Source organism: Gobio gobio (assembly GCF_949357685.1).
Source record: "Gobio gobio genome assembly, chromosome: 5".
Taxonomy (NCBI): Eukaryota; Metazoa; Chordata; class Actinopteri; order Cypriniformes; family Gobionidae; genus Gobio; species Gobio gobio.
In genome coordinates this window covers 42,763,055-42,790,428 of record NC_137101.1, presented here as the reverse complement: position 1 = coordinate 42,790,428, position 27,374 = coordinate 42,763,055, and the positions used below count along the sequence as shown (strand labels likewise).

Sequence of the window (27,374 nt, the reverse complement as noted above, 5' to 3'; positions counted from 1 at the left end):
ATGAGTGCAGAGAGACACATTTTCTCACAGCGCGCGCTACTTCTCATTCACGTCTTCTGGCACTAAACCCGGGTGATGACGGCGAAAATGGTCATATTCGAACATACGGCAGCACTCGCATGCATTGAACAACGTTTACAAAGAGAGAATTATTTGAAAAATATGAAGGGGAAAAAAAGGACGTTTACACAGCACCCCTGCTCTCGTCAGTTTTTGCTTCTTTATTAGATTGTCATAGGTCACTCTGTGTTTAATTTTCAAGTGGTTAAACAAATTCGTGGTGTTCCCTTGCGTTGCAGCCACTGCCATGTAGCAAATCTCGCACGTAGCATGTTTCTGCTCGTCATCTGATTCCTCGAAGCCAAACTGTTCCCAGACAACGGAGTTGGTTTTGCCTTTTTTGCTCACCAAACGCTGCTGTAACTGCCCTCCTTCTGCCATCTTTACTCGCGCCGAGTTTTTAAATTCCAGCGGATGATATGCACACGAGTCACGAGACTCACGACCTGAGAGAGTTTGTGGCTTCGGGAGGGGCAGATGTGCGCGTTTATTCTTGCAAAACTGAACATGGCAAAATAATCGTTTTTTCTCGATTGTACTATTTTGGTGATCGTTGGGAGCCAAAATCGAAATCGAAATTCAATTAATTGCACAGCCCTAGGGGGTTCACAGTGTAAATGTGCAGGTAATTTACCATTACAATTTATAATATTCCAGATTAGTAAAATTACATTAAAAAAAGGAATGGAATAAAAAAGTATGCAGTTGACTGACTAAAATCTCTTAGATGGTGTGTGACGCCATGTTCCATATCACAAATGTGGAAGCAAAATGGCCAGGATCAGTGCATGACTCAAGAATTTTCAGAGAGTCACATTTATGCACATTATTTGAACGTGGTAAGGGAACATAAAATGTCAAGCTCACAGTATTACACACACTTATGCTGAGTCTAACAGAACTGCATTTTTCCATTATACAGGGGATTTTGACGGGATCCTGCTTGGAGACAGGGGCTATGCCTGCAGGCAGTATTTTATGATGCCCTTCCCTGACCCAAACCCTGGACCACAAACCCGTTACAATGCAGCTCTAGCCAGGACAAGGGCACGCATTGAAATGACCTTTGGGCAACTAAAGGAAAGATTTCAGTGTCTGAAAAGTCTGAGGGTTGCACCTGACAGGGCCTGTGACATAATTGTTGCATGTGCCATATTGCATAACATTGCCACCATCAGAAAGGAGAGGACCCCTGTGGTGGGGGTGCAGCCTGAGGATGACCTCCAGCCAGTGCACTTGGACCAACCTAGTGGCAGAGCTGCACGGGACAGAATTGTGGAACACCATTTTTGAATGTGTAATAAAAGACAGGACAAATATGCTTAGTTCCTTGAGTTTTATTTAAACAATTCTTTATAGAGAAAAACCAGCAAGTCATCTTTTGCCTTGCCTGCAATAAGAGATATTTATGTAAAGTCAGCAATACTGCTATGTGTCAAATAGTGTATTAGCACTTACTCTGAAGGTCCTTTTGAAGCAACTCTATCTCTAGTGCAATTTTTCAAGTTGTCCTGTTCAATTTCTCCTCTTAATTTGTGTTTATTCAGCTCAAAATACACAATTTTTAGCTGAAGATGTCTTTTATATAGGGAACGGATGTCACTGTCACCCTGTGGCATTTTGTTGTGGGGGGGGGGGGGGGGGGGGGTATTTGGGGAAGAGATAGGGTCAAAACATGCCTCATGCAACAAAAGTCAAAAGTAAAAGTACAACACTTCCCACCTCTGTATCAGTTCTTTGTGCAGACTCTTCTGCAGGCCCTTCTGTAGGCCTTTCTCTAGGTGTGGACTCCTGCAACTCATATTGCAGACAGAAAGAATAGGTACACAACTATATACAAATGAGGTTAAAGTTATTTATGCACTTACAGGTTCTTCCTCCAAAGGACAGTCATCTGAGAGGGTTTCTTCACTGTCCTGTGCAATGGAAATAAATGGGTATTACAAAGTGTTGCATTTTCTTCCCTTTTGATGTAAAAGTTAGAAAAAGTACACCACTTGCATGGGAACAGGTAAAAGTGTTGGTTTATTATGTAAAACTGTACAAAATAGGGGGGGGGGGGGGGGTAATTACAAAAAACTACAAAAAAAAAAAAAAAAAGATAAATAACTCATGCCAACATTTTATATTCCATATTCCTCTTTCTTTGTCAAGATAACAATAAAACCACCTTATTTTTTACTACCTTTCTATTATGATTTTCTCAACCTCCTTATAGGTGTCAAAATCACTGTTTTCTCCTTGTCACACACCCAGACTTTTTAGCTTCAACGATGAAAATACAGTTTAAAAATATAACTTATCTGGCAACGATTAATGCACCTGAATTAAGCACCAGTAAAACAATTAAGATACATTATAATATTTAATGTGAGACCACTATCAATATTACTTTTTATACAAAATAGTATAAAACTGTCACACGGTATTGGTGTCATTTCCACCACAACACTGTAATGTCCATTTAAATAGTTTGTGTGAAATATTGTTTAGGTGGTTTCTATGAAAATATATAGTGACATCAGAGCTAGGGTTGGGTACCGTTCACATTTTTACCGGTATCGGTACCCAACGGTACCTTTTTTCTGTACTTTAGGGATGTTTACATCAATAATTGTAAATAACCTGTGAGTCATTTATAGAAGTGTTATTGACATTATGCCAGGGCTGCCTCTGTCTGCCATTGTCTGTGATGTTTGTATACTGTAATATGTAAATAGTAGGTTACTAGGTACTTAAAGCTACACTGTGTGATATTTTCCCCCATCTAGTGGTGAACTTGTATATGACCATCCAGTGAATTTTAGTTTCTGTTCTGTTCAATTCCGATTTCGTTTTAACTCCTACGGTGGCCGATTTAGTCCAAGATTAATATGGCTTCCAGTTCGACCTCGTCCACATTCGACACGGTGCCTGTGGGATATTCTGTGCGCAGTGGGATGGTTGGAACTCAACTGGCCTAATTATTCGGCTAGAAAGAACTGCAGCTAATCCAGAGTGAACTTTGATGATAGTAATGTTTATTCAGTCATCCAATTGCAAGGCATAAACAGGTTTGCATGGATATGTACATAAATGTGGTTTCTGTGAGAGAACGATGGTAAATATACATGATAATGACATGACAGAATATACACAGTTAAGAACTGTATAACTATACTTACAAGTTACATTTGTATAATGTAACCGTAAACCAGAGCTTATTGTACCACATATAGGCGCTAAATGCAGCTGCATTAAAAGGAGCGGAGCTGCGGCTGCTAACAAGCGGTGTCCGGTTACAAAAGTGTGTGCGCAGGTTTAGCTCTGTATAACAAGTGTTAATATGCCGATCAGACCTGATACATATTTCCATCAACATACATTACAAGCAAATATTTTCTATAAACGAATAAACATTGTTAATAACTGAATGACTATTCAAATAGGTGAGCATTACGCTATTGTATGTTGACACAAAAATACTTCTGAGGTAACATCAACTGAATTACATGATGACACACTCTGAAACACATCCACAATGACAATAACTATTATTACTTACGGAGTTATTAACGCACAGAAATACCACACAAGGAAAAACAGACTTTTGAGGAATAAACAAGCCAGGAAAACTCCGTATAACTCTGTTACTGGAGCTGCTGAGATGAAAACTCTCTGTGCATGCACCAGACAAATCTGAACAAGTTGACGCGCACAGTGTTAAAACCGGTTAAAACGCGAAAGGCGAAGCTTGAATTTACGGGTATGTCCCTCTTTGGCTAATGTACTTTCAAGATGGAGGGGCAACATGGCGACCACCGTTAGATCCCATTACCTTATGTATTTTCAATGGCATATTATAAACTTACGAGAATACTTTATTACTTGAAAGAAGTAAATATACATTAATGAGCACATATTTTTGAAAGAACTAAGTGTTTTTAGCTAAGAATAGACTAAAAAAGTTACACAGTGTAGCTTTAAATTGAATGAATAAAAACAACCATATATTTTTTTTCTTTTTAATTTCATTTCTGTGAAAATATTTCCCACAAATTATGTGTTGTGTATTTTCTGGTAATCAAATGAAGACATAAGATATTAATTTAATTTTTCTTAATTAAACTTTTTTTTGTCAAACAAAGAGCTGCACAACTTTATACGGTTCAAATTAAAACATTAAAACATATTTCTCTTTTATTTATTACTTAAAAATTAAGTTTTGATTATTATTATTATTACATTAGTGTTAGTATTATGAATTGAGATGTATCTAAATTCTATTGTACAACAGTGATGTATTTGTCAAGGTAAACCGGACTTTTATTTTGACGGGTTGTCGTGATTCACATTGAGTTTCTGTGTGTTTATTACATGACGGTAGTGTTTTCCCAAATGAAAGAGAAGCGTCTGGCTGCAGACTGTAGGCTTGTTTGAGATGCGCCTCGCCTCGCCTGCAGTTCAGCCGAGACTAGGCGGCTGCAGTGAGGGGACAAGTGAAAAAAGTGCAGGCAAGCCGGACAGTTCTCTCTTCTCGTAGTGGATCCGACACCTGCAAGATCAAAGGCGGATATCGCGGGATTCACACTCGTGCGCTTTGTTGCTGATAAACTGGATGTAATTTAAAGGGGGGGTGAAATGCTGTTTCATGCATACTGATCTTTTTGCACTGTTAAAGACTTGGATACCCATGCTAAACATGGACACAGTTTCAAAAGCTAGGGTGGACGTTTAATGGGAGTATTTCTTTGCCAAAATTAGTACTTCCTGTTAGTCATAAGTTTCGGAAAGTTTTTTTCGATCATGGGTCCGCTTGACGTCAACAGGGCGGAATTTCCTTGTATGGGCCGTACGGACAATTCTACCGGAAGAGCGCGCGCGCGAGAGAGAGAGAGAGAGAGAGCGCGTGAAAGCAATAGGCTACGCCCATCAAAGCGCTGGCTCGTAGCCAAATAACCCCGCGTTAAGGCAAAAGTGGATGGAATTTGCTTTTCCGGATCAGCAACTGAGTTGCGCAAATATTTATGTCTGTTCCCTGCATTTCGGTGCCGATTGTTTTATAAACAAGGCCCAGTTCGACGCCGGATTTTCAAATCGCCTAATACTGAAGGATGGAGCGGTCCCAACGATAAAGGTCCCAACGTTGGAACCGCAGGCAGTGAGTAAGACTGCTTCAAATGTCTGTTTTTGCCTATGCCCATCAAGTAGCCCAAACATGATCACGTATTGATCAATGGAGCATGTGATGTATAGTGTGTACATTTGTTTAGCTGGCCACTATATGTGTATGTTTGTGTATTGTAAAAGCACTCCAAACAACAATACACAAAGAGTGGGGAAATATGTTGAACTAAATAAGCGCGCTTCTTCATTCAAATGCGCTACTATTCCATGTCTTTCTATGTAAACACTAGCCTGACGCGCAAAACCAGTCCTCTTACTACAAATCATGTCTACACAAACCACGCGTAAACACACACACACACACACACACACAATATAATTAAAGTATAAATGTGTAAATAACACAAGCCGCTAAGCATATTATATAGTTAGTGTAACTTATACCACATAGAGATGTCCTGCTCTAGTCGTTTTTGCTGCTGCTCCTGTTCAACTTCAGCCTCTGGGTCTGATTCCGGATCATAGATGTATGGCTGTATCTGATTAAAAGCCATTTTTTTATGTTGAATAAAGTTTTTTCCCGCTTTTAGGGATGACGCAGCTTTCAGACGCACTCAATACAGTAACAGCGGCGCGCGCTCGACATTCTTTAGCTCCGCCCACACGATACGCCCCCAGCCGCACGGCTTTTTTCGGAAAGACTCTGAACAGCGCATCTTCCTTTTATAATTATAATAAAAATAAAGACTTTTCGGAGATATGCAGGATGCAATGCTACTCTATAGGTACTCAAGATTGACATGAGACTGACTGAAACTGAGTGCCCCCCCCCCCCCCTTTAAGTTCTGTTACTTTTATATGAAAATAAATATTATGAACAAGACACCCAAAGTTTTTGTTATTTATTTCCATTCGAAAGACGTGTTTATCGATCATTTTTACTTTAATTAGGCCTACATACATGTTTGTATATATATATTTATAAATATGACAACAATCAAATAACCCACAGAGAGATCGCCTTTTTTAGAGAGTTTGGGAATATTCACACCTAAAAACATGATATATCAGAGTTTTAAAATCAAACATTTTAAAAAAGAACCATTCATCACGGTTGTTTAAACCAATAGCATTAAGCTGTGTCGTCAGCAAGTCGTTTCCCATCATGCTTTTGCTCAGCGCAGTCTGTGGAGAGCAGCTGCGCTCGACTGCAGAATCCGACACATCCGCCTTTCGCTCGCGAGAGTTTTTTGACATACGTCGGCATGACATCAGAGCAAGGCGGACCGCCCTCGGACACTTTTCTAACCGGAATGCATCTCGCGCTGATCACCGGTGATCGGTTCTGCTCAGATTTCGCTCATCTCAAACAAGCCTTGTGGGCGAGTGGAGCTCCACTCTCGAACAGGAAATACGTCACCTCCACTTTAACTAATATAAAGGAGGAACAAGGGGGCGTTCTTGTGAGATCTTCAAACTTTACCTCAGGTAATTTTACCTCAGCACCGCTAACGTTATACTGGCAGACTGGCGATGTCATAGAAACTCTGAATGAATATGAATTATGAATTAATAAATTAGGAACAAGGGAGCGTTCTTGTGAGATCTTCAAACTTTACCTCAGGTATTTTACCTCAGCACCGCGACATTCTGATGTTGTAATGTGCAATGCAAGCAAAACGCATAGGGCTTGCGTGAAATTACGCACAAAAGGAAGAATAAATACGATGGATTTATATCTTTCTGACGAGATTGAAATTCAATAATTTCACTATTATGAAAAATATCTTCAATAACTTAACTGTAACGCACTGAATTATTGCCGAATTCAGTCCACACGTCATTGCTCTGTTGGTTATAGGCCTACTTACTACAACACTTATTTTTGATGAATATCTTTTTGCCTATATTTTATGATTTTTTATTTTTTTTTAATTATTATGAAAAATATGAAGTAACTTCACTGTTACATGTTTTTTCCACACTAAATGTTGTAGTATAACCAGCAGATGAGCAGTAATGTGTGAACTGAATTTGGCTGTGTGTATTACAGGGAAGTTATTGAATATATATTTTAATAACAGTGAAGTTATTGATTATTTTTAATAATAAAAAGTATTAAAATTATACAAAAATACATTTTTCCAAAATAAGTGTTGTAGTATAACCAATAGGATAGCACTGGTGTCTCTACAGTGTGTAACACTGAACATATTAACTGTTTTGTGGTAACACTTTTCAGGTTTTGTACTTTGCAGACCTTCGGATCTGTCTCTCAGCCGGCTGCACATAGAGATCAATGTATTGTGCCCACTGCGGAGGAAAGCTTGTTTGTTGTAGCTGCTTGTCTACGTCATTACGATTGATATTAATGTCGTAAACTCTTTTAGCTTAAGTTATTTATCCAGGAAATGCAAATCTGTGAATATGCTGCCAACTTTACTGAATATGAACTTTACTTTACTATCAAAGTTTCAGAAAGCCTTACACCATCTCTAGATGCAGCCGCCTACAGTGCAGCCAGCTTTACAAAGACTGTGGGGCTGGCTACCAGGGAAATGGACAACGGGGAGTGCTTTTGGGGTTTTACTCCTCAGATGACCACCCTGGCTACTGTAGCTGGGATTGCTTTATAGAGGATGGAGGTCTTGAACCATGATGTGTGTGTGTGTGTGTGTGTGTGTGTGTGTGTGTGTGTGTGTGTGTGTGTGTGTGTGTGTGTGTGTGTGTGTGTGTGTGCACGCAATGTCTTTACTGTATCCAGTATGGTCACTTGAAGTTAATGTGTGTTGTCAATATAGTTTAAGATGTGTTTTTTGTTTCATTTTCATTTTTTTTAACTCAAAATTAAAACTTTTAAATTGTGGAAATTGGAAAATGAAAAATTATTTTGCTATGTTTGATTTGCATATGTTGTTGTTTTGCTTTAAATACAAAATTTTGATTAAGTCCTAAATTATTTTTATTCATATTTTAATATAAACTAATTTATTTAATGTTCACTGCTAAATATAACAAACATAATGTTTACTTTCTAAAATGTATGGAATGTTACATTGGTAGTTGAACTGTATGGTCAAGAAACAAACAAAAGGCAGAGGCCCTCAAAATGCAGATTTTAAAACTACTACTAATTTTTCATGTCATAAACCGTAAAAGCTAAGTATACCACTTCGATATGATTATTTCAAGTTATTTTTAAAAAGTGTAATATTTATTTAACTTTAATAAATAATTTACATTTTCTATTTATTTCTTAGTGTACTGCTTTGATACGATTTTATTTATTTTTGTATTAATGCTTGAATAACAAACTTAAGGGAATACATATAGAAACATAAACAATTAAAATGCATACAGAAAATAATAATTGTAATTGTAATCAAATCATAAATTGCTAGGACATAGCTGTATTAATACAATAACATAAAAACAATTACAAGGACGGATTTAAATGCATAGATTGTGTTCAAATCTTAGGGTTTTCTTATTCTTTATGTAATTTAAAAAGCGAGTTTGATTCAATTTCAAAGTGGGTATAGGATGGAATACCGTTTGCAATTTTTTACTTATGAATGTATTTTCCATATAAATAAATGAATAACAATATACTTCAGGGGTTTGATACGATTATTTCAACTACTCCCTTGTTATGCGTGACGGTTGGGTGACGTATATACGCTCGGGCGCTCCACTAGTGGAGGTGACGTATTTCCGCTCTTGAGTGGAGCTCCACTCGCCCTGTAGTCTGCAGCCAGCCCCTATTGAAATGAAACGGTAAAAGCTCATGAAGTGACTCTCAGTGGCTCTGGAGATGACGTTCGTTCGTTCGTTCGTTCATGTCCTCATATAAGACCGCAGAGAAGGAAACACCATAGTGTGTGTGTGTGTGTGCGTGCGTGCGTGCGTGCGTGCGTGTGTGGTAAACCGCGCTTCCACAGCATTCATTCGCACAGACACGCAGGATTCGTATTTAAATAGCCTTTTTACCGTTTAATATTCACAGACACTAGTCTATCACCAGATGTGTTCTCAGGTACCGTAATTTGGTACAGATTGATTCAATGTGAATCGGTACTCGGTAGTACCGACGTAATTCGGTCGGTGCCCTTATAAATACAGAGTTCGGTACCCAACTTTAATCAGAGCCAGGGACGTCGTTAGGCCTATTTTAGGGGGGCTGAAGCTACCCCAAAATGTTCCTAAGCCCCCCTAAATGATATATATAATAAGAACAACAATAACAATTAGATTTATCAATAACCGTATCCTCATTCATATTTAGATGCAACAAATTAGGCCTATATATATCCAGCTACAAAAAATAGCCGAAAAGTCGGAAGTTGGACAGAAGTACAAAGAGTGTTGTGCTATGAAGATGATGCACCGCGTCTCGTTGCATATTGGTGTGAACTGTGGCAGCTTTCAGAGCGTGCAGACCGGAGCGCTACTGCAATTAACTGTAAAATAAAGAGGCATTACAAAAAAAAAACGATAACTAACCAAATCTGTAATGTGTTTGGCAAAACTAACTAAAATAAAATGATAGATTAAATGTCCTTAGTTTTCGTCTTTATCAATGTCTTTCATAGAGCAAATAACGTTCAGCTGCAATTCCTTTCGCTGCGTCTCTTACTCACGCGCGCCCCACACACACACACACACACACACACACACCGCTGTCTTCTTGAGAACGAGTGTTCGACGTTGAAAGCAAGTTTGCGAAAGGTTGGTATCTCGTGAACACCTTTACACAATCACACATTAAAAAGTGGTATAAAATATTTTTAATTCGGAATATAATTTTGTCAGTGTGTTAATGTCGACCCGAGATGTGGACCTACTTTAGAAAGTTAACTAGTCGCAAGTTTGAGGTAAAATGCACTTGGGTTGTCGATGTCAAAACACAATATAAGCTGTGATTCAAATATTAAATAATGTTATGTCATTAGGCTATTGTACAGAGTAAAGCTGTAGGTTTAGGTTTAGCTGTAGGATTTGTATTTTAGCTAAAAAATGGGTTGAATACATGCGGTTCTGTGTAATTAAATAGCATTCTGTGGACAACTTATCTTATATAGAGAGGAATTAATTATAGTATGCTATTACTTTTTCATACATTTACATGAGCAGACAGATAGCATTTAAGTCATTGCTTATAGTAACGCATCAGGAGCAAAGTCTGGCCTAAGTAAATTCCCCCATGCAGCTTTGATGTGTCTAAAAGCTAACATTACAGTAACTTTTCTTTAAAAGAGTAGAAAGGGAAGAAGAGGATATGTCTGTCACGTTTTACTTGTTAACATCTTGGTTTCTTGACTGGTTGTTGAAGTGTAGCTCTAGATGGGAGTGCAAAGATTTTGCAAAGTTACAAATACCCTGGGGGCTAAGCCCCCCCAGTCTTTCAATCCTAGTGACGTCCCTGATCAGAGCACATGTTGGACATGGAGGGAATTAAAATGTTCATCAATCAAGCATTGCTTGCCCTGCTGAAAAATCCAGCTAAAACCAGCCTAAAATGGTTGGCTGGTTTTAGCTGGATTAAGCTGGAAGTAGCTGGTTTTAGCTGGTCTCCCAGCCTGGTTTAGCTGGTATTAGCTGGTCAAACTGGTCTCCCAGCCTGGTTTAGCTGGTATTAGCTGGTCAGCCAGCCTGACTTAACTGGCTTTTGCAGGTTTCCCAGCCTGGCTTAGCTGGTGTTCAGCTGGTTTTAGCTGGTCTCCAAGCCTGGCTAAGCTGGTCAAGCTGGTCTCCCAGCCTGGTTTAGCTGGTGTTCAGCTGGTCAAGCTGGTCTCCCAGCCTGTCTTAGCTGGTGTTCAGCTGCCTGGTTTTTGCTGGTCTCCCAGCCTGGTTTAGCTGATCAAGCTGGTTTCCCAATCTGGACTGGAAGTTGGTGGTCCGCTTGTTTTAGCTGGTCTCCCAGCCTAGCAAAGCTGGTGAACATCTTACCTAATTACAAATCAATCAGATTCCATGCTTCATGTACACATATGGTTAAATGCCGGGGTAGTTTAGCATCATTAGGCTGGCTAGATGGTACAACCTAAACTATTGTAGTTGTTAATACAATAATATATCTAAACAGTATTAAACTAAATTATAAATCTGTAGCATGCCCGGACTCGATTTAGATTAAAATATTGTTTGAACAAATACATTCACCATATCTTTCTGACCAAATAGTCATCTTTTTTTTTAAGTTTCGGTAGTGACTTGTACATAAATTACAGTCTTTACACAATAACTGACACATTTTATGTCATATATAATCACAAGACTAGAGAAATTGTAAAATATCTTAGATTCAAAAGACACGCTACACATAATCTGACAGAAAAGTTTATTTTCCTTTAAGTCCCATTCAGAACAATTACACAAACCTAAAACTAAAATGATTAAGACACTGAGGACCTTTTAAGGACATTTAGTATGTACAGCATACAAATTTTGTTTTCTTTAACACTTTGTTCTATTAGGTTTACATAGCCTATACTTTAGTTATTTTCAAGGACACATTCAAATAAAACTATAAACACAAGCATCACAGCTACAAAATTAATTGTGTCAAGTTACTTTTTATAAAGTAAAATTACATTTATCTTTCATTAACATCTCTGATCTGGCAATTTTACAGTTAAGATAAGTCAGTATGCATCATTTCCAATCAAAAGTAATCACAAGTTAGCCATCTACATTGTTCAAAGTTAGGTTTCCCACTTACAGAGGGAACAGAGATTGCTCTATATTTAATACATTTCACCTTCAATATGAAAGGACATAGTTAACGATAGTAGCAAGGATCTGAAAGTGTATGTTTGTATGTGTGTGTGTGTGTGTGCGAGTGGGGAGCAGTGAGGAGAGAACAGACTGACAGTTGGGCAGAAACACACCAGAACTACTACACCAAAACATCTGCACCGTGACACACCTACATTTACACCCCCTCTTCCTCATCGTCACCCACTCACCCAAACCTCTCACAACCGTACGCACACCCACCATCCCACAAACCCACTCATGTCACCACACCTTCTTCACCCAGCTCATACCCATACAGCCTCCATACCCCCCGCACCATCTACGTCCCTACACACTCCTCACAGCAACTACCCCTCAACCCTCCAACCCACCAACCCACTCCCTCCACACCTTTATACCCATCTGTAAAACACACTCCCTCCTACACCCACCAACAATGTGAAACCAACACATAACCCTCATTAATATCCATTATGTCTACCTGTACACTCACTAACATCCTTTCATTAACACCCCGTGGCCCCTACACCTACATACTCCCCCTACACCCATTCAAATACTCACTAACACCCCCATGTCTACCCGTCCACTCACTAACATACCTTCACTAACACCCCCTTGACCCCTACACTCACAAACTCCCCCTACACCCACCCATAGACTCACAAGCTCCCCCTTCACCCACTCAAATACTCACTAACACCCCCATGTCTACCCATACACTCACTAACATACCTTCACTAACACCCCCTTGACCACTACACCCACCCATACACTCACAAACTCCCCCTACACCCACTCAAATACTAAAAAAAGGATGTTAATGAGGGTTATGTGTTGGTTTCACATTGTTGGTGGGTGTAGGAGGGAGTGTGTTTTACAGATGGGTATAAAGGTGTGGAGGGAGTGGGTTGGTGGGTTGGAGGGTTGAGGGGTAGTTGCTGTGAGGAGTGTGTAGGGACGTAGATGGTGCGGGGGGTATGGAGGCTGTATGGGTATGAGCTGGGTGAAGAAGGTGTGGTGACATGAGTGGGTTTGTGGGATGGTGGGTGTGCGTACGGTTGTGAGAGGTTTGGGTGAGTGGGTGACGATGAGGAAGAGGGGGTGTAAATGTAGGTGTGTCACGGTGCAGATGTTTTGGTGTAGTAGTTCTGGTGTGTTTCTGCCCAACTGTCAGTCTGTTCTCTCCTCACTGCTCCCCACTCGCACACACACACACACACACACAAAACCAACCAACCCTTTCTACAGTTTTAATCTCGCTCATACGAGTTTGGAAAGTCACAAATAAAGATCTTGTCCGAAGATGCTATATTGAAACATTTATGTTTGATGCTGCTTACTGAAACCAAATGCAGAGGGGACTGACTGTCTCTAATGAGTTTAATATGTGGGACAAAACCATAGGTTTGTGCAAGTGGGAAGTGGGTCTGTGAATCAAATCTCTTGAAGAACAGCGCAATCTCTGTTCCCTCTTCTGCTGAAAATGATATAATGTTCTGTATTTCACCCTGACATCCATTTGTTAATCTAATGTAACACTCCCTTCTTCTCTTAGCACGGCTGTAGCTCCTGCTAGTGTAAATCAGACCTTTATGTGCCATCCTATTGTGCACCAGTACAGTTTCTGGCACTTGTCTCTCTGCAGATATGAAGGCATGTATCTCCTCGTCTGTTAGTTGTTTAGATGTGCCACTATCTAAGACTGTGGTTTCCTGCCAACTCAGACATTTCTGCACTCTTGGATACTCACTGCATTCTCTGCAGAAGTTTAAAACACGATCACTGATTGAATGTTTTGTTGCGAAACATGCAATGGATTTATGCAACAGAAACTTGTTAACAATCTGGTTCGCAACACTTTTGGTTCCATGGACCAACTTCAATAGGCTGCCGTTTGAGCTTTCAAAAACAAAAGCAGAGTGTGCCCACAGTGGACCCCACAGTTTCACAGACTTTGCAAGGTGAGTGAGAAGATGTACATTGAAAGTCATGGCTGTCTCTCCATAAAGTAACTGAAATTTTACCACAAATTCAAGAATCATGAGGTCTGCTTTGTTGACTTCTTCATAGGTGATGGACTCCTTTAGAAGGAGGAAAACAGCTGAGACCAGGAGACTGAGATGCTTCAAGTACAGAGAATCAAGCACACCATCAAGACACGGTAGACAATAAAAAAGCAACCAAGCTCTCCATTCTGATGCCTTCCAGTATCTGAACTCCTCAATAGGCCTAGGCAAGCGAGTAATGAGATGTGGAGGCTGGATGTTTTTGATGCGATTGTCTATTACTCGTAAAGTGTCTGGTTTACCAATGTAGTAGGGCTGGTCACTACTCTGAAGTAAAAGCTCTGTGATCTGTCTGGTTACACCAAGAAGGACAGCATGCATGTAATCAGGGATGAAGCCCCATGCAATGTCAAAGTATGGCATGTTCACAAGTTGTGAAGGACCTTTAACACCTCTGACAGGCCTACCTTCAACTAAAGCCACTTCCATATCTTTTAGCATTGACTTTGAATCTCTATCTTCCTGTTCTGAGTCTAGCACCGTGTACTTAACCTGTCTTTCAACCAAAACACCAGGATGAAGACAGAAGCCACAACCATAATATCCATTAAACTGAGTCGTGTTCTGCATTGCAGGTCTTGCTTTGGAGTCTACACAGCAGCAGATGCCAACAACTTTGCTATTCACTTGAACACCATTTTTTCTCCACAACACACCTTTAGAACTGAGCGACTTTGCTTGTTCTGTAAACGGTTTAAGGTAGACTTGCATAGATGGCTCATGGGTGCCAAACCATAGACCAGCAAGGATGACATGCTTAAATCTCATTTTGGGGGGCAGTTCATTCAAGTGTAGCTGAATAGGCCATATAGAGAACTTTGAAGATTTGTATAGAGGGGACCCATCTGAATTAAAATTGTATGAAACATTGTTAGGATTTGAAAGAATACCACCAGGTTGTGACAGTTTTTCATACATGATTCCATCATAGATATCCGAGATAACATTCTCAACCCTGTGTGGCCTGTCAAATCGATAGCTGAGGTGCTCCTGAATTTCTGGATTTTCCAGAAGGTTCTGAATCTGTGATGCAATTGGAACATTGATAAAGAAGCTGCCATTATTTAAAGAAGAGATCTCAACTGCTTCATTACAGGATGGACACTGTGTAATGTTCTGGTCAGTAACTAGGTTTTGTGTTCCAATGTGAGATTTGCAGCCTTGACAGTAAAGATGAAACTCAACTATCTCAGAGTTGTTCTTGAATACCTTATTGAACATGTGCTTGGACCTTGGGACTACATCATTACCAAAAAGGAAATTAATGAGTTTCAGCAAGTCGTCTAGTTGACAGCCAGTAATATTATGTACAGCAGCATGACTCATTATCAGCAGCAGAGCTTCTGCCTTTGTTATGGAGCCAGTTGATTTGAGAACTGTGTCCATCCCTGTGTCTGTGCCTATTTTGTGAAGTGGATCATCTCTCGGAGTTTCAGCCTCGCTTTCACAATCCGTTCCATCTGTATCTTCAGAAGATGTGCTAGAAGTGTTCTCATCCAATTCATCCCAATCAAACAAATCTGATACAGCATCACCCTAGAGAATTTTGAAAATATATTTTACTTTGGCACAGAACAAAGAACTGTTTTAATATTTAATTATTGTTAAAGCTGCACAATGGAAGATTTTTAGTTGAAAATTAAGTACAATTATTAATTAAATGAATTATTGACCAAGCATATACCTTTTTTTCAAAACTGTCTCCTTTCCTTTACTACTGAGGCGTTAATCTTCACTTGCAACACTATTTGATTACAATTAGGTAACAATTCAAAAAAAAAAAAAAAAGATTTTCAATGTATCATAATGCATCTTTTCCTCCAATGATTTTATTACTAATTATTAATATATAATTAATCAGAATATGTTTTTATTATTTTATCTTTTACAGAAAGTTATTCAGTTAAGAGCTATTGTTGTTTGATTAGCATTAATGACAGACAGCAGCAGACTTGAAGGGTTAGTTCACCCAAACTGTCATTAATTCCTCACCCTCATGCCGTCCCACACCCGTAAGACCTCCGTTCATCTTCAGACACAAATTAAGATATTTTTGTTGGAATCCGAAGGTTCAGTGAGGCCTCCATAGGGAGCAAAGCAATTTACACTCTAAAGATCCATTAATGTACTAAAAACATATTTAAATCAGTCCATGTGAGTGCAGTGGTTCAATATTATAAAGCCATAAGAATATTTTTGTGTGCGCCAAAAAAACCCCGAAATAACGACTTATATAGTGATAACCGATTTCAAAACATTGCTTCATGAAGCTTCGGAGAGTATCGAATCAGCGAGTCGATTAAGTGGTTCGGAGCATATCGAGTCACGTGATTTCAACAGTTTCGCGGTTTGACACACAATCTGAATCATGATTCGACTCACTGAATCAATACACTCTGAAGCTTCATAAAGCAGTGTTTTGAAGTCAGTTATCACTATATAAGTCGTTATTTCGGGGGGGTTTTGGCACACCAAAAATATTCTTGTGGCTTTATAATATTAATATTGAACCACTGTACTCACATGGACCCATTTAAATATGTTTTTAGTACATTAATGGATCTTGAGAGAGGACATGTCATTGCTGGCTATGTAGGCCTCACTGAGCCTTCAGATTTCAACACAAATATCTTCATTTGTGTTCTAAAGATGAACGGAGTGTCCATAAAAGTGTCCATACAGTGCATCTATATCAATCATAAAACTGATCCATGCGGCTCTGGGGTGTTAATAAAGGTCGCCTTCCGTATTTTTTTTATTCTTCTGAAAGAGAAAAGTCATATACACCTAGGATGACTTTAGGGTGAGTAAATCATGGGCTAATTTTCATTTTTGGGTGAACTAACCCTTTAAATGTTTTTTTTACTTATTTTTTTATTCATGCTTATTTTTCGCTCTGTGAACATGCTGTTTGCTATTCTGATAAATTTGCATTAAAGGGCATATTGCAGGTTAGAGACCCCAGTGAGTCACTGTATAGAAAAATAATGTAGGGACAAGATTGTTTTTGTGAGAAGATATTACTTCCGCATCTAAAAATGCCAAAACCGGACGTTACGTAACGAATTTCAACGACAGGAAAACAATGGATCGCAATGACAGTTCGGACACTGAAGACATTATAAATGTTTATTAATACTCATATGGCAGACCACAGCCATTCAATTATGACACACAATTAGGGACAGGCCAGGATTAGACAGAACAACGATTAGAGGAGACAAATTGAGTTGTTGTATGAGGAGAAACAGTGAAGAACAGAGCAGGTGTCTCCGTGAGAGAACAGAGTTAGCTTTTAGATAACACTAAACGATATGTGTACACTGTGCTCAGATCACAGTACTGTACAGATTATCATCATGTATCAATAGCAAAGCTGGTATTAGTCATCTAGGAGTATTGATTACCAATAACAGAAACTAATAAGCTTTGACCATCAGGCATAAGTCACACTCGTTAATATCCGTCTACACGAAACATATACGTGATATAACGTTAGCGGTTCCTCATCACGACTGATTTGGTAGTTAGTGTTTAAAAAATGTTTAAAAACAAACTTACGGTGCAGTTCACTTTTCTACGAACTGCATCTCTGACGGATCTGTGACCGTCACATGGCATATAACGTTAGTGTTATTGTATGTGTTTCATGTTATCCTTTATTCATTAATTCTGTATTATGGGTTTATTTCGTGCCGATTCACCGATAGTGTGAGGATGTATATGACGTTATGAGTATGTATTTGAGTGAACTTGAATGCACATACATGGCATGAATAAAATATTTACATTACCAGCAGTCCAGCACATAATTCCAAACTTTTTTGAAAAGTGTGAGACTGTTAATGTACATACTTTGTATTCATTAATGTTGAAATTGATTCACGTAATCCCATGGTAACAGGTTGGACATTGCATACTGCCTGCGTGACACACGCGCGTCTGGAGCTGCCCTGAAAACGCGTGCAATAGAACCAATGCCTATTTTGACGTCAATACTGCTGAGTCTGACGTTGTCTTTGCTGTATCAGTAGGCTATATATTTATGTTTAACATGAAGTATAGGTCTTCTATGGCAGCAGCGCCGCGTCAGACATGCTTCTGGTGTGCAAAGACATAGAAAACGCCATGCAGCTGACACACAACAGAAACGCCACGCTCACGCAAGCAGCCAGTGTGTAGCCGACCTTATATGAGTATAATAATGTTTGACTCCATGTCTCCATCATATTGGCGGGATGATAATCCTCCGGTCTAAAGTGAACTCCACACACCACTGTGTGTTTCCAAGCAGATGCAGAAGTGAAGTCCTGTCTCTTCACCTGCACAAAACGCCATTATGCAGGTTTTTCTAACTTTTTTTAGGAAACCTGTGGACTCGATGTCCTGACATGCTGGACACAATAATTTACTATGACAATGATAAGTTGAAATAGAAAAACAACGAAAATACACAGACACCAACTGAATACCAATCTATTCTGCACTGAGCCAATGCAGAGCTCTGCGAACGACTCCCTCTCGTGACGTAATATGACATCTCGTAATATGACGCGGTGTTGAAAAAAAAAAACGTTTTTTACAAGCGGTCAATGAAACGGCCACTTTATCTACTAAATTTGTGCTCTTATGTCCTTTTAAAACATTTTAAATCCTGCATTACCTTTTCATATGGTATTTTCATACAAGGTTATATATTCATTTGGGGAAAAAATTAACCTGCAATATGCCCTTTAAGTTTTCAGGTTTCTATTTTAAATCTTTTGCTTGATACCCACAATACTTTTGGTGGAAAATGTATTTCATACTAAACCTTCCATACTGCAGCTTTAATATAATGTGCATAAAATAATGTTATTAAGTAGTAGTAGTAAACAGTTTTAGGGCCCGATCACACAGAACACGTTTTTGCAGCAAGGGTCACCTTTTTTGAATAATTTTCGTTTGGCAGAGAGCATGCACGCTGCTTATGCGCACCGTGCGCCTCACGTTTTAGAAGGAAAAAATGTTGGAAAACAAATCAAATCTGAGCGGAAAAGCACCCAACGTCATCACGTTTTTTTTCTATTGTCCAATCGAATGAATGGAGAGGCGGGTCTTCCGTTGTGGTGAACCTTGATTAGACTGACAGCACAGCTGATTCAGGGGTTGTTTAGAATTTTTTTTTTTAAACGCAGCGCACTGCTCTTTTCTAAATGAAAAAACATCAACCAAAAAATGCCTGAAAAACCTGTTCTGTGTGATCAGGCCCTTAAGTCGTAGTCCAAGCAAGGGCAACAATGTCATGTACAAAATTAGTGTGAATAACATGTACTAAAAAAATGTATTAGTAAGAGCAAAAACCTAAATATTTTTGGAAGAATATTTCACTCAAAATGTAGGATGACTACTATTTGGTTTAAATAGGTGAAAACCCTCCACATGTGTGTTTGTGATCTCACACTGTTGGGAAAAGAATACCTCTAAGTCTGAGGTAGACATGTGAGAGGGGGCCTCTCCTGTGTCTGCATGGGGCTGTCCTTTGTCCACTGTGGTCTGGTCAACAGTGCAGCTGTTTATCCTTACAGGTTCTGACACCTGTGAAATCATACATAGGCCATTCATATTCTGGATAAAATTCTAGACTAATTAACCAACATGAGCATTACATAAAAAAATTATTATTATTATCTATTAGATTAGATTTTTAAATAACTGTGGCTGCCACATGTATGGCTGTCGTGGTGATGGAATTTCACTTGTGGAAATTTGGGGAAATATGATGTGGTGCAGCATGCTTGTTAACTAATGCGAAAGTATTCATATGCAATTCATAAATTGTAAGTGATTTAAATGTCTAAAGACATTTTGGGGACACTATGCATCAAATATATAAGCTACCTCTGAGTATGAAGGCAACTCATCAAGTTGGACAAGTGCATCACTTATGTCAGTATGAGCCTGGCACGAGTATGAGCAGGCGCTGTTTGTCTTTGAAGGGTCTCCTACCTTTGAAACAATACGAAACCATTAACATTTAGTAGTAAAATATGTGTTTATTACATTTTTTAGATTAATTATTAGGGTTGTTACTCTATATAGCATGCCACAGAATCTGAAGAGAACTTATTTACCTCCAATGAGGATTCATCTGAACATGTCTGGTCTGCGAGCAAAACAGCCTTGTTTCTTACCTAGAAAAAAAAAACATGGACAATTTGGACAAAGTCTACATTCATAATGTATTTTTACGTTGATAATAAATAGCAACATATAGAATAGCTACCTCTAAAGCAGCCTTCTTCTCAAGCCTTTGACTGGTTGTAACTGGTATCCTGGACACACTGTCTGGTTCCAGGTATTTTTTATATTTTCGTTTGGACATCTACAGAGAAATTTAAGTGAATACGTTTTATAAAGGTGTATGTGTGTATGTATATATATATATATATATGTATGTATATATATATATATATATATATATATATATATATATATATATATATATATATATATATATATATATATATATATATAAAATTGCAACCATACGTATATATATATATATATATATATATATATATATATATATATATATATATATATATATATATATATATATAAAAATAAAATTGCAACCATATATATATATATATATATATATATATATATATATATATATATGTGTGTGTGTGTGTGTGTACAGCAGGGGTGTCCAAACTCGGTCCTGGAGAGCCACTGTCCTGCAGAGTTTCACTCCAACTCTCCTCAACACACCTGCCTGGAAGTTTCCAGTATGCCTAGTAAGACCTTGATTAACTGGTTCAGGTGTGTTTAATTAGAGTTGGAGCTAAACTCTGCAGGACAGTGGCCCTCCAGGAGCAGGATTGGACACCCTGATGTACAGTGTGTGTATGTAATTCTGAATGTGATTGGCTGATTTTTAACCGTGCACGCGCTAAATCCAGATACCCTCTCGTGAGGCGCCGGCTCAGTTTTTTTTTGGTCAACATTTTTACCTCAGAGACAGACATGTTTGCCTATGTGCGGTATTCGGACGGGCACAAACATATCGTTCCCATAGAAGACATCAAAAAATTTGACCCCAAAAATTATAAACACGATGTTTTATATCTTGTTCGCTGGGAAAACACATATTATCAAGCTCAGGTACTTGTCATAAAAGGTAAGGTTGACGTTTTTGCCTTAATTCGACTGACGTAAATTGAAATGTCTGTTTGAGCTAACGCTAACTAAAGTTAAACATTTAACGTTACTTACATTGATTGTGGTTCAATTTACAAACTCCAGAGACCCGTGAAGAGATGGAGGAGGAATTAGCCAAACCATCCAAAAGGATAAGAACGGCAAAAATCCACAACCACCACCAGGATGACGAAGAGGACGAGACGGCAACTGCAAAAGAAAAAGGAGAACTGAAGAAGAAAAACGTATGTTTTATAAACACGATGTTTTAAAAGCTTACTCTGATTTTCTAAACATCTGAACATGACTTACCTGATGGATTGACGAACTTTTCCTCGTGTTTACGGTTTATTAACTTCTGGTACGCAAACGAGTGAATCTTTCGTTTTGAACCCACACAACTCGCTATGGCAGACCCCGTCTGATTCTGAATCGAAGTCGAAATGATTCACAAAGAATCGGTTCTTTCGAACTCTTCAGTTAATCTGGCTCATATGCACATCAGTTTGTTTTTAACTAAGATCATTTTTAATAGCAATTGTATATATTAAATATGTGTAATATTTTAAATAATTTTAATACATGCATAATTATTATTTTTTTATATTAGAATTGTAAACACTCATTCTAAATCCTACTTTGGTATAACTTTAAAGTTATATGTTATCAAAGCATTGAAACACATTATTATCCAATTTTTTTATATTTACAGAAAATGTTAAAGACAGTTGAGGCTTCTGAGAAAAGAAAAAACCTTTTGAAAATTCTTGAAGAAAGAAAGGCAAAGAAGAGAGAGGCCCCACTTTTTGAGACAGACCCAAAGAAAAAGAGAGAGGAGTGTTCTGACAGTGAAGATGGAGGGGTTGTACCCCAAAAAATACATGATGATTTGCAAAGAAGATACCGCTACATAAAGAAACAAAAACAAGACTTTGAAGAAAAGCTGGAAGAATGCAAACATAAGTAAGAGTCTATGAATATTAAATGTTTTCCATTTATTTACAAACAGCATATAAAAAGAGAGTCTTAGTAATGACAGTTTATTAATACATTTCAGAATCTTAAAATATAGAGAATCTGATGAGAAAAAGTTACATTTCTTCTCTGTTTCTTGTTCTATACAACATTAAAGGTGTGCTGACTAGAAAAGGAGAAGGAGGATCTTGTTGCAGAGCTGGCTACATACAGAAGCCTCAACATTACACTACAGCAGAACATGAACAAAGTGCTTCAAAGAGCCTTCTCAGAAACAAGTACTGATCCATCCATACAAAAATACACACACACACACACATACACACACACACACACACACACACACACACACACACACACACACACACACACACACACACACACACACACACACACACACACACCATACATATATACATACCATACATACATCCATACATACATACATGCGATGATTTGTGTACAATTCAATAAAGTAATGTTCTCCATCTTGTAGTTGATGTACTGTAAGAGAGATCTAGCTTTGTTTAAAAAAAAACAAAAACAAGTTGTTATATTTGTATTTGTATTGTAAACCTTAAATAGAAGTTAAGAAGTGAATATTTTATTTGTAATGTTTTCAGTTCCAATATTTTTAGATCTTTTTAACACATTTAAAACCATTCTGCATAATTCTACAGATTTTTCAAAAAATTCAGCACAGAATAGCCCACCGTGTAGCCCTCATCGGTTATGTAGAATGTTTAAAATAGTTTATGTTGAAGGTTTTTTTTTTTGTTAAAATGATTTAACAAAAATAAGTGCATACAGCTTACTCAATAGTACCTCATGTTGAAAAAACAGGTTGAAATGCTGATTTATATTTTGAGTGTATTATATTGAACTAGAATAGTACTTTTCCTTTTATTTGAAGGCCATAATACATTTTCCCCAATCATTGTTTGCAGGTTCATCTTTTCTAAATGGAACCTCCACACCTGTCGAGAGCACACCTGACAGAAGACCAGAGCTGCCCAATAGTTCAGAGGGCAACAACCCACCTCTGAATAAAAACCCCTTTGAATCACCTCTGAGCCTTTATGAAATAAAGGATGGAAAGGTACATTATTTCAAGCCTTTTTGCACAAAAAAATCTTCAATACATGCATGCAATATTAGTCCCTTATTAAAATTTTAGGGCTTAGTATTGACACAAATTTACAATACGATTCTATTTCAATTCACAAGCTTTTGATTCAGATTTCGATTTGATTCAATATCAATTATTGTGGATATATATCAGATACAGTACATGGCAAATTTCCTTAAGGAAAAAAATCTTTTAACTAATGCTGTAAACTATACAGGTAGTACTACATTACTGTAATATTGAAGGTTAAAATTATCTTATTTTATTAAATTATCGCCCAATCTCTAATCTTCTATACCTGGCTAAAATCTTGGAGGAGTAGTTATCTTTGTTTATAGATGGTCAGAATCACTATAGTAACTGCATGTTTTACACAGTTTATACAGATATTAACCGCCATTCTGATATGCGCTGATACACACACAGAAACAGCGCACACAGGCCCCGAAGCCAGATCACTTTCACTTGCGTCCTCATGAAGTTTGTCTAAAGGAGTCTAAAGGCTTTCTACTTGCCAGTTTGAACATTAAAGTGATTGTGCACTATTCAAGAACAAAAATATGGAAAGCTTCTCTGTTCAGTGCTCATGAGCTTTTTTCTGTGACACGGAGAGCCGAACTGTGTTGTGTCATGTCTCTGACAATGCGCGCGCACTGAAGCCAGATCCCTTTCACCTGCGTCCTCACAAAGCTTTGTCATTTGTATGTGTTTTAAGGCCTGCCAGTTTGAACATGGAAACGATTTTAGACCATCAGATGTGTATTATGTTGAACTAATGCCTGATATATTGTGACACACGAACACTCAGTAGCTTGCACATGACGTGAAGATTGTGCACAGTGAGGAGCACAGAAACTCATTGTCAACGCTGCCGTGATTTATCACTAAAGTAGTTTAGAAACTCAACCGTTATAGCAGTGGTTCTCAACCTTTTTTGGGCCAGCGCCCCCTATCCATTATCCAGGTCTCTTCAGGTTCACTTATCAGTGAACTATGAGGGCAAAAAAGGAAAGCAGAAAAAAATATTTATTCATTAATTGTAATTAAGGTACAATGTTCAATTAATAGATATTTTTATTTTTGGTCAAATTGTTACAGCCCTAATGGGGAGGTGCTCTACACAGTTCTCATCATTCATCAACTGAAAACAGGATGATTAATCAATTCTTAGGATTTAAGAATTCATATCGTTTATATATTTTAATCGGTGAGAATCGATTGTAGATTACAAGAATATTACGGGTGGATTATAGAATATTTAGCTGAAGTTTGTCACTCTTTAACTCCTGTAAAATGTATTTCCCATTATCATCAATTGTCTGAGTTAATACTAATATCTATAACAAACATCATATTTGATATTTTATTAAGACCTTATTAATAGTATACACAATTAAAAAGGTAATATACTATAAATGTTCAAAATGAGTTGTATTATAGTTTTTAATCATGTATAAGTTAATACTTGTTCAAAATGTTCTGTTTATTTTGATAAATAAAATAATTCAGTATTATTCAATAAATATTAAAATATGGTAGTATAAAAAAAATTAAAAAATACAGAAACATTTTTTTAAAGTAAAGATTCGGAAAGCATTAAACGAGATCCATAATACTTTACAGTAGTAGCCTAACAAATAGTTGTGCCTTTTACCCTAAATACTTTTACTCAATCTTCCATTACTGAAAATTGTTGCTTCATTTACTTTGAAAAAAAAAAAAAATGTAACAAGACCCTTGTCTCAAAAAAACATTTTTTTGTAATTATCATTTGCTACATAAATGTCCAACATTTAAAAAAATAAATAAATATGAGATGAAAACAGGACAGAATCAACTTTTTCGAAGCATAATTACAACAACATATATTGAATTAGCACTAAAGCCAAACACTTGTATTTACAATATGATTGTAAAAGGTTTGATGATACTCAACCTCCTTATAGTGCCTTTTTTTTGGTTTGGGCCACTGCCCCTCAAAATGTCTGTGCACGGCCCTGGCTCTTCTTTCCTCATGTTGAGAGAAATCGTAAGCGCAGAAGCGTTGTATGTGAACATGATAATTATTGTAGCATTTACTCCTCCATTTAAGTAAATCCAAGATCTCTATTTAAGAAAACATAGGTGGTGATAATGAGAAGATCTAGAACATTTAGATGTTTTAAACTGACTATGCCTATCCCACATAAGCTCATTTTTGATTGTAATTGCAATTGACCACAATTTATTATGTGGTAGCCAAAGTACTTAAAGGAACAGCACAATACTTATAGCTAACAACTGCTATATATATTCTTCCTCTGGTCTTTTGGAATAATAGTATTTATACCATATCAGGACAATTTATAATGGTGTGAAATGTTGTAATTCTGGGGTCCCACAAGAACTCCCAACACCCATCAGCAACAAAGATAGTCCATTCTTTTGAATTTCAAGCTAATTTGTGATACCCTTAAATACCCTTAAAGAAATATTGAACCCAGGAATTAAAATTGTCATCATGATCATTTACTCACCCCTATGACATTGTAAACATGTATACGTTTGTTTTGTCTGTGGAACATAAAATTAGGTATTCTGAAGGATCTTTGAATGGTTTTGTTTTCATACATTTGAAGCTAATTTATTTTCTGTATTTTAAGATCCACATAGGAGACAACATTTGGATCAGAGAAGAGGTGTGGAAGAAAATTAATTCCGCTACAAAGGATTCTCTCTACATCAAGGAGATGGCTGTGGCACTGTGGGGGACAAATACATTAAAAAGCAGAAGTGTGTCAGGAAAGGAGTGTCCCACAAATAAATATTCTGCAAAGCCTCCCCTGACACCCTCCAAGCTGCAAATTTTGAGAGGTAAACTATTTTTTCTATATATTCTTTCTTATCCTGTAAAATGGTTTTACATTAGTTAAAAGTTTTATTGTTTGCAAAACTGTTAATGTTCAGGGGCCAGTTGCATAAACTAAGCCATTATGTTAAGACAGTGTCTTAAGATCTAGTATGATCCACTAGCAGTTAGGCAAGTGGCATTCAGTCTTACTTTTCGTATCAAATTAGGCCAGTCTATGTTTTTATGTAACTGATTAAAAAAAATTATGAACAATCTTAAAGAAAAAAATGTATGTCTAACTTGTAAGACTAGTCTTAATGGTTTATGCAACCGGCCCTGATGTCCTTATTCATAGTCATCCTTTTATACTTACTTATTGGTCAATAAAATATATAGAACATAATTAAACCTTCAAATGTGTTTAATTAATTTAAAAGATTACTATACATCAACTATTTAGCTTTGTATTAGCAATAAATAAGGACCAACTATCAGAGGCATGTTTCTAAATTACTGCAGAATACTAAAAAGGGAAAATATGCAACAAAGACATGACACTATAATTTACCTTTCTAAGTTTTAAAAGTGACAAATTAATAATCTAAATGATTTCTCTTTCAAGTCTGCTTCAGTGACTGGCTCAAACGAAGGGAACCTGAAAAAGGAGAGAGAGAGAAGAGGGAGAAGCAAGTGGGGTATTATATATCGCAAAAAATACAGGACATCATAAAAAAAGAAAGGAAACACGAAAATGTATAATATGTCTACAATTCTGTTGTTGTTCACATCTATTGTAACATTTACATATATGTGTCTAAGGGGCTGAAAGATCAAATAAAAACAGTTTGTTTGAATGGTTGCGTGTGCTCCTGGAGATTATTTAAAGTATACTTATTTACATTTGTCTCAACACCCAGTGGCAAGAAACACAGAGAAGACAACATGTTATCAATCAATCAATCAGTCCGACTGTCAATTAGATTAAACAGTGATGCTTACTTTTTGTAGCTTGTTTTTTTCAAGGACAAGTCTAGATCTTGCCAACATGACCAGCTAAGACCAACACTGACCAGCTAAGACCAACACTGACCAGCTAAGACCAACACTGACCAGCTAAGACCAACACTGACCAGCTAAGACCAACACTGACCAGCTAAGACCAACACTGACCAGCTAAGACCAACACCGACCAGCTAAGACCAACACCGACCAGCTAAGACCAACACCGACCAGCTAAGACCAACACTGACCAGCTAAGACC

At 37.6% G+C, this 27,374-nt stretch overlaps 2 protein-coding genes across 2 annotated transcripts in view; one reads left to right on the top strand and one right to left on the bottom strand.

Annotated features, from left to right (window-relative positions):
* Positions 1-27,374, bottom strand: part of LOC307126546 (uncharacterized protein) — a gene marked incomplete at its 5' end in the record, with an annotated part of 1,586,879 nt that overhangs the window by 289,074 nt on the left and 1,270,431 nt on the right. The gene's annotated exons all lie outside the window — the stretch shown is intronic.
* Positions 21,285-26,872, top strand: LOC307126306 (BEN domain-containing protein 5-like; the record flags this gene model as incomplete). The annotated part of the gene is made up of 6 exons (XM_079816769.1): positions 21,285-21,424; positions 21,892-22,142; positions 22,312-22,432; positions 23,102-23,253; positions 25,926-26,136; positions 26,736-26,872. Exons 3-6 carry the CDS (start codon positions 22,396-22,398, stop codon positions 26,870-26,872), a joined length of 537 nt encoding a protein of 178 aa, XP_079672895.1. The 5' UTR covers positions 21,285-21,424; positions 21,892-22,142; positions 22,312-22,395.